The sequence below is a fragment of the Schistocerca piceifrons genome, chromosome 5 (genome assembly GCF_021461385.2).
Source record: "Schistocerca piceifrons isolate TAMUIC-IGC-003096 chromosome 5, iqSchPice1.1, whole genome shotgun sequence".
NCBI classification, from domain to species: Eukaryota; Metazoa; Arthropoda; class Insecta; order Orthoptera; family Acrididae; genus Schistocerca; species Schistocerca piceifrons.
The window spans coordinates 157,881,649-157,901,599 of record NC_060142.1 but is presented as its reverse complement, the minus strand read 5'-3'; the positions used below and the strand labels follow the sequence as shown (position 1 = coordinate 157,901,599).

General features: G+C 40.8%; 1 protein-coding gene across 1 annotated transcript in view; it reads left to right on the top strand.

Moving 5' to 3' along the window:
* LOC124798295 (CWF19-like protein 1) overlaps window positions 1-19,951 on the top strand; it is a 158,743-nt gene that overhangs the window by 132,848 nt on the left and 5,944 nt on the right. Inside the window, exons 10-11 of the mRNA XM_047261624.1 lie at window positions 7,885-8,029; window positions 15,877-16,037. Of these exons, the coding sequence (XP_047117580.1) occupies window positions 7,885-8,029; window positions 15,877-16,037 (306 nt within the window). The remainder of the gene's footprint in view (window positions 1-7,884; window positions 8,030-15,876; window positions 16,038-19,951) is intronic.

The window sequence follows — 19,951 nt, the reverse complement described above, 5'->3', positions numbered from 1 at the left end:
ATTTCTTTGCGCAGATGAGAGCAATTTGAACGCAAAGGCAATAGGGCGATCGTGCGATCCATCTTTGTGCGCAAGCACAGCATAGATCCCAAAATCCGATGCATCCACCATCAACAAAAGGGGCTTCTGGGGATCGAATGGCGTAAGGCAAGTGTTGGAAAGCAACGCCGATTTCAACTGGCGAAAGGCGCGTTTGCATTCCGTCGTCCAGACAAACGGAACACCGTTACGGCGTAAGCGATGAAGCGGAACTGAAATGGAAGAGGCTTGCGGCACATATTTATGATAATAGTTGATTTTTCCCAGCACACTCTGTAGCTGCTTCAAATTCTGCGGTGAAGGCAAGTCTTGTATGGCACGGAGGTGCTCGGGACTAGGATGTATGCCTTGGGCATTGAGGACATGTCCCAGGTAGGGCAAGTCACGAGCAAAAAACACACATTTGTCCTTTCGCAAGCAAAGACCATTTTGTCGCAAGACCTGAAATAATATTCTGAGATTGGCCAAATGTTCTTCTTCCATCTTTCCGGAGATCACAATATCGTCCAGATAGTTTGCTGCAGTAGGGACCGATGCACAAACAGTTTGGAGATATTGCTGAAACAATGCAGGGGCGGATGCACACCCGAATAACGGTCGTTTGAACCGATACAAACCAAGATGCATGTTAACCACCAAAACGTGCTGGGATTCTTCGTCCACCGGTATTTGCAAGTACGCATCTGCTAGGTCCAACTTCGTAAAATATTTACCCGGGCACAGTTTGTCAAAAAGATCTTCTAGGCGGGGTAAAGGAAAAGTTGCAATCACTAGTTGTGGATTCACTGTTGCCTTGAAGTCCACACAAAGTCTCAATTTTCCGGAAGGTTTTGGCAAAATTACTAAGGGTGATGCTCAGAGAGAAGCCTGCACACGTTCAATTACACCTTGTGATTCCAAATTGTGTAATGTTTTTGCGACCTCATCACGCAGTGCGTGGGGAACATTGCGTGCTCTGAAAAATTTCGGTTTCGTGTTGACTTTCAGTTCCAAATGTGCTTTATAGTTCGTAGTGCAACCAAGGCCCAGTGCAAAAATGTCTGCAAATTCTTCACATAGACGAGAAACACTGTCTGAAGGCACAGTCTGGTTCACTGATAGTACCTGATTTACTATAGACAAGTTAAACAACTGAAATGAATCGAAACCAAACAAGTTCACTGCAGAAGAAGAACGAAGGACGTAAAATGACACAAGTTTTGTTTGTCCTTTGTATGTTGCAAGAATGCTGCACTGTCCTAACACAGGGATCTTTTGACCTGAATAGCTAGTTAGTGTAACATTTGCGGCACGCAACGGAGGTGTGCCCAGCAGTTTGTAAGTGTCGTGATTGATCAGTGAAACTGCAGCTCCGGTATCGAGCTGGAATGGTATCACTTTGCCGTTAATGTCCAAGTCTACAAAAAGTTTATTGTTCTGCTGACGACAAGAGCGACTGTCTCGTGCAACGTGAACTAACACTGGTACATAATCACTTGCGACTTGATGAGATTTCCGGCGATGTTGACGCACACTATTTGTGGGACGAACACAGTCACTGTTAGAGAGAATGGCACTGAGCGGAGTGGAATGAACTACATGAATTTCCATGGGCGAAGTTTCACGAGCCTGAGTATCCTTGGTTTGAATTCGGCGCGAAGCAAAGGGCCTGGAATGGATGTGAGTTTCCGATCTGAGCTTTTCCTGGCAAACACTCTGAACATGTCCTTTTTTATTACAGAAAAAGCAAATAGCCTGGCATGATGGGCAATTCTCACACGAATGTCTAGTAGCACACCGTGGGCATGATTTTAGCACTGCATTTACTTGCCTGCGCGGCACACGTGGCTGAGAGCCTGGCGGCAGCGGCGCGGCCGGGCGTGAGGGCTGTTTACTGCTCCGTGCAGCTCGCCCGGCGGGCCGGTTAACCTGACACACGGCTGGTGAAGTTTCAAATGATTCCTGAGCAAAGTCAAGTGTGTCCTGCTGATCCAATATGTCCATCACTTGTTGAAGGGAGGGATTGACTAGTTTCAAAATCTGTTCCCTTATACGAACATCAGAAATGTTCTGTGCAATTGCATCATGTACCATAGTATCTGAATAAGGGAGTCCTCATTGACACTCAAAAGCACAATCCCTAGTAAGGCCCTGCAAGGTTGCAACCCACTCCCGATTAGTTTGACCTGCCGTACATTTTGTACGAAAGAAGGTATACCTTTTTGCAACTACATTGACTGATTCTTTGAAATATGCATCTAATGCTGAATCGTTACCATGAATTCTGTAGGCGGCGAGATGGAATCCAAATTGGCGTGACCACTCCGTCCAGCTTTCCAGTGCAGCATCAAAAGGTCGAAAAGTTGGTGCAACAGCGTGTTGTGGCTGCGTTAGCGGTGGAGCGGCGGCTGCCGCATCGTTTTGCATTGCCCATTGACCCTGGACGAGCTGTCCAAGGGCATCCAGTAAGGCCTGCGTCTGCTGATTCTGTAAGCGATAAAATTCGGACAGTACATCTGGAGATTGTGGCGAAGCCATTACACAAGTAAATCAGGGCATTATCGATAAGAACGCGGAATTGCCTCATCGCCAATGTTTTGGTTGGCAGGAGAGCCAACACCGTGTTACTAGAGGAGGCCGAAAGGCACGCGTTTTAGCTCACGCAGGCTGGCGTGAGGTCTGGAACAGGACAAGGAAGTTAGAATTTAAAAAAATGGACGTAGCTGGTGGAATACTTAACTTTAATCCATTAATGAAGAACGTCGGTCTTGACGGTACATGAATCAATATCAATAGTAACTGATAATGGTGCCTTGCTGGGTCGTAGCAAATGACGTAGCTGAAGGCTATGCTAAACTATCGTCTCGGCAAATGAGAGCGTATTTTGTCAGTGAACCATCGCTAGCAAAGTCGGTTGTACAACTGGGGTGAGTGCTAGGAAGTCTCTCTAGACCTGCCGTGTAGCGGCGCTTGGTCTGCAATCACTGATAGTGGCAACACGCGGGTCCGACGTATACTTACGGACCGCGGCCGATCTAAAGGCTACCACCTAGCAAGTGTGGTGTCTGGCGGTGACACCACAGTTCTCTTCTGTTCTGACTTGCTCAGTGCACTACTAGCAGTCCACCGAATGCGTCCAGTAGACCATTTGATTCAGTCCATGCATGACTTCTTACAGTGGCTCCAACCATGTGGCAATGGGGTGATCTTTTGCTGGGCACTTGGGCACTGCACATCAGGATGCAAGGAAACGAAATAGCTGACAAAGAAGCATTTTGGGATGGTGTTGTATGTCCATGTGCCATCCTCTTGCACACTGTCATCTCATTTCTGACCGACAAATCATGTGTCAGTGGGAAACTGAATTGCTGGGGTTGATGGAAAACGAATTCAAGATGACCACTCAGGCATGGTGGGGTTCATGACAACCTCACTGATAGCAGGAAGTGCTACTCATCAGACTGCACATAGAGCATAGTCCTTTAACAAATGGTTTTATCCTCCAGTAGGAGGATCCATCACTCTGTGAAGTTTGTGGTGTGCCACTTTCGGTTCAGCGTATTTTTGCAGTGTTTTGTGTTATATACTGACATCATGTCAGCTCTCGGTTTGGCTGGAGATCTGCCCACCATCCTCACTGGTGGCACTGATGCCACTGTTACACAAGTTCTGAAATTTCATGAACTGTTGGGCTGGGGAGGAGAGGCAGATTTTAATGCATTATATCATGGTGCCAATGACCATGATGTTGAGTGCCCTGGATCTGCAATCATCATCATCATCATCATCATCATCATCACATCTTCTTTTCATACTGATAAATTCATTGTGTTTTTTCAGCTCTCCACAGAGATAATACTCATTATTTATTTCATTCAAGTTCATGAAGCAGGGCTCCTCTTCACCACCACCACCACCACCTCACCATCATCATCATACCCATCATCAGCAGCAGCAGCAGCATCAGCATCATTATCTTTTCATACCAATAAATTCATTCAGTGTTTTTCAGCTCTCAACATAGAAAGTACTCATTACTTATTTCATTCAAGTTCATGAAGCAGGATTCCTCTTCTGATTACTCTAAAATTTATATATTATCACCACTAAAATGAAAGACCATGATTTCTAATTTATTATATATTTTATAATTTTTATTCTGTGGGTTCTTTCTTTTCCTAGTACTAGCAAATGTGAATATCTCTTAATGTGCAGAAGTGAATTTTGTTTCAGTAACTACAGATTTAAAAAAATCAAAGATGCTTTTCTTTATTCCTTCTTCATACTGCATTGCATGTTCATTTATTACCTATATAATGTGAACAAAAACAATTAACCTGAAAACTCTTTCGTAATTTGATGTGTTTGCTACATGGGTTCAGCTGTGATTGACGAACATCGGCTACAGTTGAGAGATAAGACAGTATATCAGTTACAGGAATTTCTTTTAACAATAAAAAAATCTAAGTTAGAGTTTGACAATCACTAGAGACACCTCATCAACAATGGACTGTGAATTGTGCATATGTTGCAGTAAAATTGCACTATCCAAAATAGCAGTCCCAAAAGAGTTTATCTGAGACAATTTTGCTATGGCACAATATATACATCAAAATTGGCTGAAGTCATTACATTCACATAAATATGTAAGTTTATGTTCCCTAAAGAAGTTACTACACGTTTCACTCAGTTCTCATACGGGCAAGCATTAATGCATATTCTTTCAGGCACAACTTTTGTTTTATTTCCATGTATCAGTATACAATGTTGAACTAACTGTGTAAACATATTGCAAGGGTTGTTTGCTCTCCACCAAATATTTATCATAACTTGATACCATTGTATGTTAGGTATTCACGGAGTCCCATCTATTCATGAGCACATGTGTTGGCTGCCATAAAGAACATGCTTCTTATCATGCAACAACAATGTTTATAAAAATTAACAAAATAAAGAAAAGATAGACTGCTACTCACCATAAAGGTGATGTGCTAAGTTACAGACAGGCACAATGAAAAGACCCACATATAGCTTTCGTTGTCATTTTTTTGTGCCTGTCTGCAACTCGGCATGTCATCTTTATGGTGAGTAGCAATCTACCTTTCCTTTGTATTGTTGATATTCCAACCTTTAGCTTTTATTGTTCGCATAAAAATTAATATTGTCTCAATGATATTGCCAAGAAATGGAGACTTACTTGTATCATTATGTTGGTCAGTGTTGACTAATGGAGTGCCCCTTTTTTAAAACTTTCTTATGTTTCCTTTGTTGAATGATATTTCAGTGAATTAGGTCCACACTATAACTGCAGATTTTCGGAGTTGGATTTGTATTTCATTGTAAGACTTTGATATTGTAAATTGCATTTGTGCTGTGAGCTCAGTTGCCATAGATTGATAGATTTTGTGGAAATCAATGTGGGATAGACATTTGTACGTTGAAACAAAATAATTTGAATATCTGAAGTCTGTTGTTTGATTCTTATTTGAGAATTCATCAACAGGGAGCTTTTTGAGTCAAGCAGATTGTGAGTCTGGTGTTAGACCAAGTTAATTTAAAACAAAGATGTAGAAATTTTTTCACAGTTCAATTGCTTAAGTCTGTCATGAATGTCTTTACCTTTTTCATCTACAAAATTCTACATTATAATGTAATTTGTTGTTTTCCTTGCAGCCATTAATGCTCTATTTGTGCCACACATAAGTTTTATAGTTGTTGCCCCAACCATCCAGGAGGCTCAAGATTCAAATTCCCATCCACGCCATCATGATATAAGTTTTCCTTGGTGATTATGGTTGAAAGTGTGTATAATTCCTTCCACAGCCAATTTCCTGCCCCATGTCCGACCAATCCAAGTATGATCTCCATCTCAAATGATCATGCCATCATTGTTACAACAAACCCTTAACATTTGTTCTTTACTATCATTATTGCTTTCATTTTTGAGTTCCTACACCCTTGTCGTCATTGCCATAGTTTACCATTTATATTTTCCCTTTCCTTTTCTTTCTTACATATATAAATGATAACTATCTGTATCTTTTCTTTCTTTGCTACATCTTCTTCATTACGTCTGTTACTATTGTTTATTATCTCCTCATTTTTTAGCCCTCATTCTCTTTTTGATCTCATCAGCTCCCTGCTCTGCCGATTCTAATTTATCAGATTTCACATTTTATGTGTAGCTTGTTCTTGTGTGTTTTATTTAGTGAGAAAGAGAGAAACCGGTCTTTGAAATGTATCTGGCTGTAAGGACAACTTCCATCAGTTGTATCTCAAAAGCTCACAATTCTTAAGCGTATGCATCATTGCAGCATAAAATTACAGATTAGCATGGCATCTTTTAAAATATCACTCTTTTTTATGTCTGTGATCACTTTCGGTATAAGTGTATGGATGGTCATACTTCAGAAGATGAGACCTACCCAAATCCTTTGAATGATGCAATGGATCTTTATTGATCTCTGGTGCCAACTGAATGGCATTGTTAGAGATTTGTGAAATGTACCCAATTAAGTTCCAGACAAGGAAGTATGCAAAATATTGATAATCAAAAAGTAAAATAAGTAAAGCTAATGAATAAATGTTTAACTAATCACTAACATGAAAGCTCGAAACACATGCCTGTGGGATAGTCGCAGTATATGAAAAACAATGTATTGTATTCTATCAAACATCGAGAAATGTCCAAAAGTCCTTTTAAAATGGTGATTCACCGACCATATCTGGATTAACTTTGTAGATTCAATAAAAGGAGCAACAATAGAGTTGTTTGTGAAGGAATTGTAACAGCTTAACACAGAGTGATGCAGTGCCTCAATCAAAGCATCACAGTCAATGAAGAGAAAATTAATTTATGAGATCGTAATGTATACAAAATTACTTCGAATGAAGAAGCATGCGCTTCCTTGGATTACCTAGTAGATACACAATCCAGGAAAAAGTATTCAAATCTTCAGGGAGAGAAAAAATGTGATCTATAACAAAGAGGACTGTGGGACAGAACACCTGTTTACAGAGGAGAAAGTGCAAGGAAATACAGCTGACATCTCTAGCTATGCTCCAGTAATGCTGGCACATGGTTAAGATAGCATGTTACTTTGATGATGTGTAGGGAATCTCAATCTTGAGTTGCTGAAGAATGCCAGAATTTTCCACTTGGTGAACATTCCGGTGATAATGTTTACATTATGTATCCTACCTCTAGAGATAGGAAATACAGCATGTTATCTGTGTCTGAAGTGCTAGACAATGGAGAGCATCACAATCACAACTAGTGAAGGACGCTTTATGAGCCAAGGGATTAACATTCTAATCTCCCTCCCCCAATCACCCAACTTCAGTCTTATCTATCTCTTCTCCTCTACCCTTCTTCCTCTTTTACATAACTTTCTCTCCATGGAAATCTGGGCAACAGTTAATAGGGTTTGAGGCCATGCAAAAATTAGGCATAAAATAACAAAAATTGTCTTAATCTACTGTGGATGAAAAAAATTCTAATGAAACATGGTGTCCAGTAGTTTCTAGCATGCATATCATATGTAGAGAGAGCAATCCATAAATAAGTAAATAATAAATGGTCTCACATGATCCGAGATCTAAATGCAGTAGTCCTGTTTTTTTAAATTCTTTTCTTTGTTGTACTAGGTGAATGAACATTAGATTCAATACATAGAATTTTTGATAAATATCACTTTATGATTATTATAAATTTTATAAATATGTATATGTGGGGCAGGAGGTGGGTCGATGTGTGAGTGGACAGGCGAACAGGAGCATGCATGTGCACATGCAAGCATATGCACAATGCACTTAAAATGTTTTTGTTTGCTTTTCTTTCTGTTTTATTTTCCTCAATTTTACCATGTTTAAATCAGCAATAAAGAAATATTTCAATAAAAGACAGAAAGCTCCTGTCTTCTTTGAAAGAAATTACAAGACTTCACATCTGCAAGTTCAAGTTGTGCCAGTAAATTTGCGTGTGGTTAATATGCTTAAGGACATATTTCAGGTAAGTGATACCTGAAGCATGGCAATCATTTTTAAACGTATAATTTGCATAATGTTGATTCATAAGTAACCAAGACATTAGAGATTATGCTTTGAAACTCTCATGATATCTCAAAATTTCCACTCTGACACTGAGTTTATAGCACAGTATGCTGTTATGCTTGTAAAAATATGTAAACAGTAACCACAATGTCACTGTCGCATCCTTTCAATGCATGTAACATTCATTTCTTATATTAGAAAGATCCTCACATCTGTTTTCATTTTCTTAGTTGTGAAATACCTGCCCACTACATTGTGCCTTACACCCGTCATTCATAGAAAATATTTGATCAAAATGTATAATATAAGGGACAGTGAAATGAAAGCAAGACAGATGGAAAAACAGTAAGTAAACTGTTTATCATTTCAAAAGTAAACCATAACTGTTAGCACATTTATCCCACTGTGACACAAGACACTCAATGCCTGCATGGAAAAATGTTTCTGGTTGCCTGTGGATAGTATCCAGGGGTGCACATCTTTGTCCATAGCAAATCAATAGCCACGAATGTCTCTCTTCCGGGCTCCAAAAATACGTAAATTGCATGGCGAGAGACCAAGACTGTATAGAAAATATGTAAGGGCTTCCCAGCAAAACTTCTGCAGCATAGTCAAAATAACCTTGGCATCAAATCTCCCCATGCAGTTTATAAATTTTTGGAGTCCTGAAGGAATTTGGAGTCCTGAAGGAAGGCATTTGTGGCCATTGATTTGCTCCAGACGAAAAAATGCTCGTGTGTGTATAATCACGGTTCCATAGTCAAACCACAAACATTTTTCCATGAAGGGATTGACCTTCTTGCCTCACAGGGGGACACATGTGTCAAAAGTTACAGTGATTATCTTCCCTGTTTTCTTTTGACTGCTCCTTATACCAAAGAATGGTAGTAGATTAGAAAGTAGCTATTACATTTATAATGACCTGTAGCAGACCGATGCATGGAAACCGATGCATGGAACACAGGAACAGAAAACTAGATTCACACTAGTTTTAGAGCCGTTGCTCTTTTTCTAGCAAAAGTACAAAAAGAACCACACAGAAACCCAAATATGCAGTCCTGCAGTCTTGGCATGACTGATTATTGATACTCGATTATTGAAAGCAGCTACCCACACTTATGGAGATGGGGAGGGGGTAGAGAAGGAAGCAAAGAGGGGGCAGCGAGAAAGAGTCAGGTCTTTGGATAGATGACTTCGCAGCTGCACAACCACCTTCGTACCATTTGTCTTGTTGTGTGGCTGCAGTGTCATTTGTCCAAAGACCTGCCCCTTTCCCTTTATGCACTCTTTGCATCCTTCCCTACCCCCTCCCCACCTCAGTCAACTGTTTTCAGTAATTCAGTATCAATAATTAGTCCCGCTATGACCACAAGAGAGCACATTTGAGTGTCTGCGTGGCGCACCATGAAGATGACATGGATTGGGAGAGGGTGACAGGATATAGGAAGGGGAAATTGTTAGGTGGAGGGTGTGGGGAAGTGCGTTAACTTATATTGAGGCCAGGAGGATTATGGAAGGAAGGATGTCTTGCAAGCATAACTCCCATCTGCATAATTCAGAAATGTTTTTGGTGGTGGAAAGACTCCAGATGGCCCAGGTTTGAAGCAGTCATTGAAATTGAACATGTGTTCAGCTGCATGTTGTGCCACTGGGTGGTCAACTGTGTTCTTGGCAACAGTTTTGTGGTGGCTGTTCTAAAAAGCTGTGCAGTGATTGTAGCAGAGTTGCTATATGTAGGGACAGGAAAAAATCGTTTTATTTTATGGCCAAATTCTGTGTTTGTTTTGCCAAAGTCAGTGTTATTTTTTGACGAATTTGGTGTTATCTTTTGCAAAATTCTTGCTTTTTTTGCCACATTTGTCATCATATTTTGACAGAGTCTGTGTTTTTTGCCATATTAGTTGTTTTTTTGCCAAAATTGGTGCAGTCTTTTAGCCAAACTCTGTGTTATTTTTTGCCAAGTTCGGTGTCATTTTTTCACCAATTTAAGCTTTATATTTTTTGCCAGATTTGGTGTCCTTTTCTTGCCAAAGTCTGTGTTGCTTTTTGTCAAATTCAGTGTAATTTTTTTGCCAAAATCAGTGTCATCTTTTTGCTAAGCTCAGTGCTTTTTTCCAAAATCCATGTTATTTTTTGCCAAATTCTATGTTTTTTGTCAAATTCTGTGTTTTTTATCACATCCACAATTTTTTTTTTGTCAAATTCAATGTTATATGTTTACCAAATTTGGTGTTATCTTTTTATTGAATTATGTGTTATTTTTCTGCAAAATTCTGTGGAATTTTGGAGAGTACAGTGTTGTTGTTTCCAATTTTGGTGTTTTTTTGCCAAGGTCAGTGTTGTTTTTTGCTAAATTTGGTGCTATGTTTTGCCAACTCTGATGTTATGTTCTGCCAACTGTGATGAAATTCAGTGCTAATTTTTTGCCAGTTTCATTGTTGCTTTTTTTGTCAAACTCTGTATTGTTATTAGCCTTTTTCTTCCAATTTCAATGCTATTTTTACCCTCACATCAAAGCTCACTAAGCAAGAAATGAGCTGTCATTTCAAGATTATACAAAAAAATTACAGATTTTGTGATATCTCATAAAAATTGCCAATTTCTTGTTATTTTTGTAAAAACCACAAGTTATGCATTGTTTTTTGTTCATTATTTTTGTGAAATTTTCCTGTCCCTGTTTATATGACATGGCTGCTCTTACAGGTGGCACTGATTTTGATGGGGTAGGATGAGCATATGACGGACTAGAGTAGGAAGTGCTGGGTGGGTGGATTGGGTCTTCCACAGGTGTATGACTCTCCGGAAAGGGGTTGGGAGTGGGAGCGGCATAGTGATGGACTAGGGTCTTTTGTAGATTGGGTGGGTGATGGAATATCACTTTAGGTGAGTGGGAAGTATCTTGGGTTGTGTGTCCTTCATTTCTGGGCTGTATGGTAGATAATGGAAGTCGTGGTGAAGAATATTCTTCACTTGTTCCAGTCCAGGATGAGATTGGATGATGAGGGTGGTGCTCCTTTGTAGTTGATTCTTATGGGTTGTTGTAGGATTAGGGGTGTGAGAGGATATGGTCACCTGAATGTGGAATAGGTTCGTGGTGTAGTGCCTGTCTGTGAAGGCCCTCATGAGACCATCAGTATACCGGTAAAGGGAGTTCTCGTGACTGCAGACACGCCAGGCTGTATGGGAGTGATTTTTTGTGTTAGAGCTGTAGAAATCAGATTCTGTTGGCAGGTAGTTGGTTTAATGTGGACAGATGTGGGGATGGACCCATTGGAGAGACAGAGGTCAACATCTGTGATGATGGCACGTTGGGTTGAAGAGGACCAGATGAGGTGGGGAAGTGGGTGGGAGAGAAGGTGTTGAGGTTTTGCAGGCATGATTCCAGATGATGAAGATGTCTCAGTGAACTTGACCTAGATAAGGGGTTTGTTCTTTTGGGAGGCTAGGAATGTTTTCCTCTTGATGACCGATAAAAAGGTTGGCATACGAGGATGCCATGCAAGTGTGCAAAGCTGAGCCATGGATTTGTTTGTATACATTCCCCCCAAAGGAGGAGTATATGAACAAATCTGCACCATAGCTACAAATGAGTGCCCATTTTGTCACCCTGGACTGGAACAACTGAAACATATCTTTCGGCAGGACTTCGATTATCTACCATTTTGGCTATAAATGAAGGACACGCTACCCAAAATCCTTCCCACCCTCCTAAAGTGGTATTTCATTACCCACCCAACCTACACAAGATCGTGGTCCATTCTTATGCCTTTCCCACACCCAACACCTTGCCAGATGGACCACTTCCCTGTGGAAGACCCAGGTGCAAAACTGCCCAATACATCCACCCATCACTTCCTACTCCAGTTCTGTCAAGGGCTTATCCTACTCCATCAGAGGTATCCTACTGCATCAGAGGCAGGGTCCCTGTGAAAGCAGCCATGTCATGTACCAACCCTGCTGCAATTACTGCACAGCTTTTTTATGTCAGTGTGACAATCAACTAGCCGTCTACCAAAATGAATGACTGCTGCCCAACTATGTTCCAGAACAAAGTTAACCACCCAGGTGCACAACATGCAGCAGAACTCAACATGTTTGATTTCAATGGTTGCTTCATAGCCCAGTGTATCCTGATTTCTTCCCTCCTCCACCAGCATTTCTGAACTGCACAGGCGGGAGATATTATTGCAACACATCCTTCACTTCCGTAACCCTCCTGCCCTCAACCTCCTTTAACCCACTGTCCTCACATGCTCCAGCCAACAGTTTCCCCTTTGTTTGTTCTGTCATCCCCTCGTCTTCATTGTGTCCTTCATTGTAATCCACACCCCACCACTTACAGTACTTGTGCTTCAGCTGCCTAGCGCATGTCCCTGCCACACCTCCCTCCCACATTCCTAACCAGGAAACCAGCTGCTTCCTTCTGAGCCACTAACTACTCACCTCACCCACTCTTCCTGTCTCCCATCTCCCTGTTACTCCACCCACACCACCCAACACAATCTTCACGTGACCCCTAGTCCACCTGTCAAAATGCAATCCCAGCATTGTGTGTCCAGCTGGCACAATGTAGGGACAAGTGTGTGTGTGTGTGTGTGTGTGTGTGTGTGTGTGTGTGTGTGTGTGCGTGCGTGTGCGTGTTTTTACTCTAGCTTGACAAAGGATTTATTCCAAAAGCTAGCAAATTGTCTTTCCATTTTGTGTGTGCACTGTGGCCGACCGGTTCTAGGCGCTTCAGTCCAGAACCGTGCGACTGCTACGGTTGCAGGTTCGAATCCTGCCTCGGGCATGGATGTGTGTGATGTCCTTAGGTTAGTTAGGTTTAAGTAGTTCTAAGTCTAGGGGACTGATGACCTCAGATGTTAAGTCCCATAGTGCTCAGAGCCATTTGAACCATTTGTGTGTGCACTGATGAACACAAGGAGACACAATGGCAGCAATATGGGGCCACAGGAACAGCACACATAATTCTTCCTAGTCAAATAACTACTAATAGCTTAAGTTATGATACTTTTTTCCTTCTTAAGTGAGAGATAACTTGAACTATTTTGCAGTATTTTCCATGACACTGTAACATTCTGAGTTTTGACAAATCTCAGAAAATAACAAGACCTGTAATTTAGTGTTTGATAAATGAAACACCTATGACTTTTTTTAGGCTTTCTGACAGATCTATTGCAAATGTCTATCTCATATATTATTGAATAATGCAACTGTTCAATATATGCAGGTGGTGCGGTAGCCACAGCTGCAAGATACTACTGGTGTACATCTACATCTACATACATACTCTGCTAGCCACCATATTGTGCATGGCATAGAGTTTCTTGTACCACCACTAGTCATTTCCTTTCCTGTTCCAATCAAAAATAGAGTGAGGGAAAAATGATTGTCTATATGCTTCTATATGAGCCCTAATTTTTATTATCTTATCTTTGTGCTCCTTACACGGAAAGTATGTTGATATCGCCAAGCCACAACCAAGAATTGCACGTGTGCAGAGAAGCTCTTACAGTTGGACAAAATTCTTGATTTACCCCCCCCCCCCCAGATTCAAGGGACTTACACTGGCAGGCTTGCTGTAAGTGCAAATACCATCAGAATATTGTAACTCTAACTGTGACTGGGAATACATATTAATTGAGGTTAGATGATTAGGGCACCACTTGATGATGATGATGATGATGATGATGATGATGAGGTCCCATACTCCGAGGAGTGTAGGGGACGATGCGGGAGATCCACACTACTGTACTAAGCAAGGTCCTAGTGGACACCCAGTCATCTCAAGGCAGGAAAAATCCCTAACCCCGTCGGGAATCGAACCTGGGACCCCGTGCGCAGGAAGTGAGAACACTACCGCAAGACCACAAGCTGTGGACTAGGGCACAACTTAATACAATTTTTTCTGTGATTTTGTTCGATGTAAGTTTGAAAGAATTTCTTTACCCTCTTTCTTTTGTGTAGGCTTAACTTCAACATGTTTCAGCTAATTAGGAACTGTTCCAGTTATAAGCAATTGGTTATACAAGTAACTTAACAGGTTATCAAACCTTTAAATATGCTGAATGATCACCAAAGTTGTTTGTGACTGAGAGATACAATTTATCTTTAACCTACCAGATACGTATATACAGTAAACCATTAATCACATGTATAGAAAGTGCAGTCTTTAATAGGAGGCTTAGAATGGGCATCAGTGTGCATTCCAGCTGTATGATACTAACAAAAGGATATATTATTGCAGTATTAATGACTTTACTTTGTGAGAGCACAGGGAAATACCTCTTACCTACCACAACTCTGTCCACTGTTTTTCTGCATTTTAGCACAATTCTGGGCGAGGAAAAGTTTCTCGCCTGGCAGTAATATATCCACCTATAGTTGTAACATTTTCCAACCACATAATAAATGGATAGGAATCTTAGGATGCTCAAACTGATTAATAAGATGGATGTTTTCACACCAAACTATTTTCTTTTCGCTGTTGTGGGTATGTATTTTATATTGGTGCAGAACACTTTCATACTATTCACCAGTTATTACTTTACACTTTGGATGGTAATCAGCAAGGGAATCCCTTGTGTGTCTGAGTAAACACCAGCCATTCTTATTAGCCCTCCTTTTAACATTCATCTCTGTCTACAAATTCATTGTGTTGCTGTTTTTCCAATTTCATTCTGGTCTGCATTTTTGTTCGCTCTCTCCAGTTAGCTTTTATTTCATCCTTCTCCAATACTTCAAGTTATACGTAGTTTCTGAATTCTTGTGAGTACTACCCTTTTCACACAATCCATTATTTCTCAGCAACTGAAGTTTTTTCCTTCTTAATCGACCACTTATCTGCCTCTTTCTTCCAAAGTGTAAATTACTCCCTTCGTTGGAGATTTATTAACAACATTTATCTGTTTGGATTTTATCCTGTTATGAACTGTCTCTCTTGAAAATGAGACATGATGTGTCCTTTCTTTTGACAAATCATTCTCTGAAAATTTATTTTTCCGTATTTGTTTCTTTAACTTCCAAAATGGGAAACATTAAAATTAAACCTGTCCACAAATGAAAGACTGGTTTAAACACCATAGGTCTTTACTGGACAAAGCCCTAACGGAGGAGCTACACCCATGCTTACCTGTGGCTTTTGAGCTGACATACGCATCCAGTTATAGAGGGATGTAGTTGTGGACTTCGAACCCATAAATCTTATCACAGATGCAGGTAGTTTCCATTCCATCCTCCCTTCTGTCAAATTTTAGTGTTAATAGCAAACATCTCTATCAAACTCAAAGATCAGTTTATATACTCAGTAAACACACACACACACACACACACACACACACACACACACACGTGTCAAACGTATCGTCTTCAAATACTAAAGAGAAAAACAATTAGGAACAATTTCTTATGAAGACAGAAACCTGGGCGAGATGTATCATGTACCATGAAATGGCAGATCAGTATGTTATGTTAATGAAATTCCTGCAACTCGTAGTTTTCATTATTGCCACTTCTTCCGACTTTAACGTGACTTTTGTTTTGAACTGTGTCTCAGATGTTATTAAGAAATATAGTGGATAATAAAGGAACAACACCAACATGCACAGATTGATTTATAGTTCTTGAACCAGAATGTGGCTCATTGCTTCAAATAATTACATTGTTATTTATGGTAATAATAGTTTCTAACGTGAATGTTACAAAGACAGTTCATTTTATATAAACAAAAAGTGATACAGAATGAAAGGTCAGCCTCATAGTTGTGTAAGACATTTAGCTATAACACTGCATTTAATTACTTTTTAGGATTATGCCGAAGGTGAAGGAATACAACTGGATGAACTTCCAGAACATGCAAAATTAGATCAGATAGCACCTCCAGGGACTCCATACTTTTATGCTGAATTGCCTTCTGGTGAAAAACTTTTCCACAGAATCAAGAAAAACTTCCCATTGCAATTTGGAAGGTAATTATGAATAAAAGTATCCTGTTCATACAGTAAATAACTTTAACATTGATAAAGATGTTCTTTTATTTGTATTTTCCTACAGGCAGCATCTTATAATTTCCATATTAATGTGTGCTTTTGCAGCTTCTAATCATACCTACTTAGCATTTTGCACTTTCTATCAATTTCACATTTTTACGTATCTGTATCCCCTTTTGCCTACTTTGTTTTTTATATTTTATGCTTTTGTTAGTTAGTTCAATATGTGCTGTGTTATCTCTTGATTCCTAGTAGTCCATGTCTTTTTGCTTATTTGATTCTTTGTAGCCTTCACTATTTTCTCCCTCAAAGCTAACCATTTGTCTCCTGCTGGATGGACTGTAATCAAATTATAACACTTTTTTCTTTTTAATAAAAAGGGCACTAAAACACAAGACACTAGCAATTAACAATGGTACACATTGGAATAAAAGACCATGGAACCACTAGAAGTGAAAAAAGGGGGGGGGGCATGGAATACACTGAAATATTATACATGCACACAGCCATTCAGATGCAATCAGCACAGAAGCTATAGTACATAAAATTTTCTGTTGTATTTCTATTTCCATCTATTGCTGCCTAATGTTCACCATAAAACTCTCAGTGACCTCTCGTTCTTTCAGTTTATCCAAGTTGTGTCTCATTAATCTTCTAGCTTTTTGCAGTTTCTTCAGTGTCATTCTACAGTTCATAATCAATAAATTATGCTCAGAGTCAGTATCTGCCCGTGGAAATCTTTTTCAGTTTAAATTTTGATTTCTAAATCTCTGCCGTACATATAGGAGCAATTAGAAAGTTATTTAACATCAATCAACATACAACTTTATTTACACAGAAATTACAGAACATAGAAGTTACATAATGCCTTTACCTATAAATGCACAGATATAGAAAAAAATCTGTGATTACATTTGGCAATCTCCCACATCCTCCCCATGCTGGTCTATCTCTAGGGGTACAACCAGCTGGGCTGGCCTAATGAGAGGTCTTCCATCAGTAATGCCAAGGATGGCTGTGCATCTCTTTCCTTTTGCCACATGTCCCATAAGAGGACTTCATCTTGGTGAAGGGCAGTGTCTCAGACTTGAATCTTCACCAGTTTTTCCATTTAGGAATTTGGCTTGGAAATCACACAATAGCATGAGATACTCTTTGCTCCAGAAATCTTGTGCTGTTTTCCGATAAAATCTGAATTCTCTCATCATGTCTGTTACGATAGGTGGCTCAGGTCCTGTTGGCAATGTTGAGAGTCTTGATTTGTAGTTCTTGAACCAGAAAGTGACTCATTATTTCAAATGATTACATAGATATTTATTACAATAATAGTTTCTAATGGGAAAGTGAGAAAGAGAACACTTTGTCTTCAGTGTGGGAGATTGGCTTCACGTTGATGGTGGCTTCCTTTTCTGCGCTGAAGTGCCCAAGTACTTTTTGGACACGTCTTTTGGTCATCAGCAGAGATGACCATCTGTGGTTCTGTTATCCCTTTGTCAGTTGCATAAAATTTTTGGACGTTTTATGCTGTAGGTTGTATGTGGAATGACCATAAATCTTTGTAGTGCCAACAAAAATTGATTCGTTGTTGCATTGTGGGCTGTATGTAGGTAATTGGCTCTAGTCACAGCACAGATGAACAGTAAAACATAGCCGACAGATGAACAGTAAAACATAGCCGTGCGGGATAGCCGCGTGGTCTGAGGTGCCTTGCCACAGTTCATGCGGCTCCCCCTCCCCCCCCCCCCCTGCCCCCTCCCATGGGGATTTCAGTCCTCCCTCAGGTATGGATGTGTGTGTTGTCCTTAGTGTAAGTTAGTTTACATTAAATTAAGTAGTGTGTAAGCCTACAGACTGATGACCTCAGCAGTTTGGTCCCATAGGAACTTCCAACAATTCAAATTTTAACAGTACAACATAGCATTTCGTTGTTAGACAAAAATCAAACAGTGGAAAATCCAGAATGGAATGTAACAATATGATGAAAAGGAAAGTAGCTACTCACCATATAGCAGAGGTGGTGAGTTGCAGATAGGCACAACGGAAAAACTGTCGCAAATAATCTACTGGCCAACAAGGCCTTTGTCAAAAATATACTACACACACACACACACACACACACACACACACACACACACACACACGTACATGTGTGGTGGTAGTAGTAGTAGTAGAAGGAGGAGGAGGAGGAGGAGGAGGATAGGGACAGAGAAGTGCTGCTGGGGAATGCGCAGGGACGAAGTGGAGAGAGGGTAGGGCAGCTAGACGCAGTCGGGAGGTTAGACGGGGGGCAGGGGTGAGGTGGGGATGGGGGGTAGTGGAAAAGGAGAGAAGTAAAAAGACTAGGTATATTGGTCGAGTGAGGGCTGTGTAGTGCTGGAAGGGGAACAGGGAAGGGGCTGGATGGGTGAGGACAATGACTAGTGTTTAGGTTTGAGTCCAGGGTTATGGGAACGTAGGGAGAGTTCCCCCTGCGCAATTCAGAAAAGATGGTGTTGGTGAGAAGGATCCATATGAAATGAAGGATGTCGTGTTGGGCAGTGTGCTTAGCAACAGCGTGGTCCACTTGTGGCTCCATCTCCATGAGGTCGTCGCGCGGTGTGATGACACCCTCTGGCGACTGCTGTGACCACGCTGCCCTCTTGACCCGTGAATCTGAGGGAAGAGAGACTGAAATACCATCGTGTATGTGACATAAGTGAAGTTGATTTTGATGGCGGCGCTGCAAAATCTTCTGGACCTGAAAGAAGATAATGCAAGCACCAAGTCAACAGATGATCTTGCCTTGCACCCACTGTCTGCTGCTGCTAAAAACCCTGCAAAAGACAATATCATGCGGCGCCAGATGCTGAGGAGGGTGGAGCAGTGTGTTATGGCGGTGGCTGTGAAGCAGTTGTGCCAGCAATGGTGCATCTCATGGGTGCGAACGATATGAGGTGAGAAACAGTTGCAATGCTTGATCCCTGCTGTGTGCAGAGCAAAATTTGGCCATCTGCTGCTTGAATGTTCTGACTAAACATTCGCTTCACCATTTGATGGTGGATGGAATGGTGCACTAGTTAGATGCAGTATGCCATTGTTTTCACAGAATGTTTGAAATTCATGTGACGTTGACTGAGGCCCGTTGTCGGACACTATTACTGCAGGTAAACCTTCTGCGCAAAAAATCAATGATAACACCTGAACTGTGCTACATGACATCATCGAGATCAATGGCCCAGCAAATGAAAACTTGTTATATGAGTCAATCACAATTAACCAGCGAGCGTTCCAAAAGGGTCCCGTAAAGTCTATGTGCACACGTTGCCATGACGATAAGACCAAGCAGAGAACTTTTGTGGCAGAGCAGACTGATTTTTCGCACATGCGTGACACCGTGGCACATCTGTTCTATTTCGGCGTCCATACCCTGCCAAGTACAGTGTCAACGCACTGTTTCAAACAAACAATCCCCCAATGTTCTTGGTGAAGTAACTGCAACACTTCTTTTTGCAAAGGATTAGGGATCAACACACGTGATTGGAAACTATCATTCTCAACAAGAATTACACCTTTATGTACAGCAAGGCTATGCTGACGTGCAAAGTATCAACACACTCGAGTGTTCTTTATGCGATTCAATGAGGCCAGGATGTGTGAATATAATTGAGCAAAGTATTCAAATCTGGATCAGTGTACATGGCCTGTGCATTTTCCTATAGTTCAACAGAAAAGACTGAAGCAGTTCAGAACAATATGCAGCAGAAGCATCAAAGTCTGTATCAGGGCCAATCGGATGGTGTGGAAGTGCGTCCACATTACCATGCTGAGCTGTCGGATGATACACAACCTCGTAAAGGTATTGAGACAGCAACAAAGTCCACCTTTGCAATTTTTGAGCAGTTCGTACAGGAACT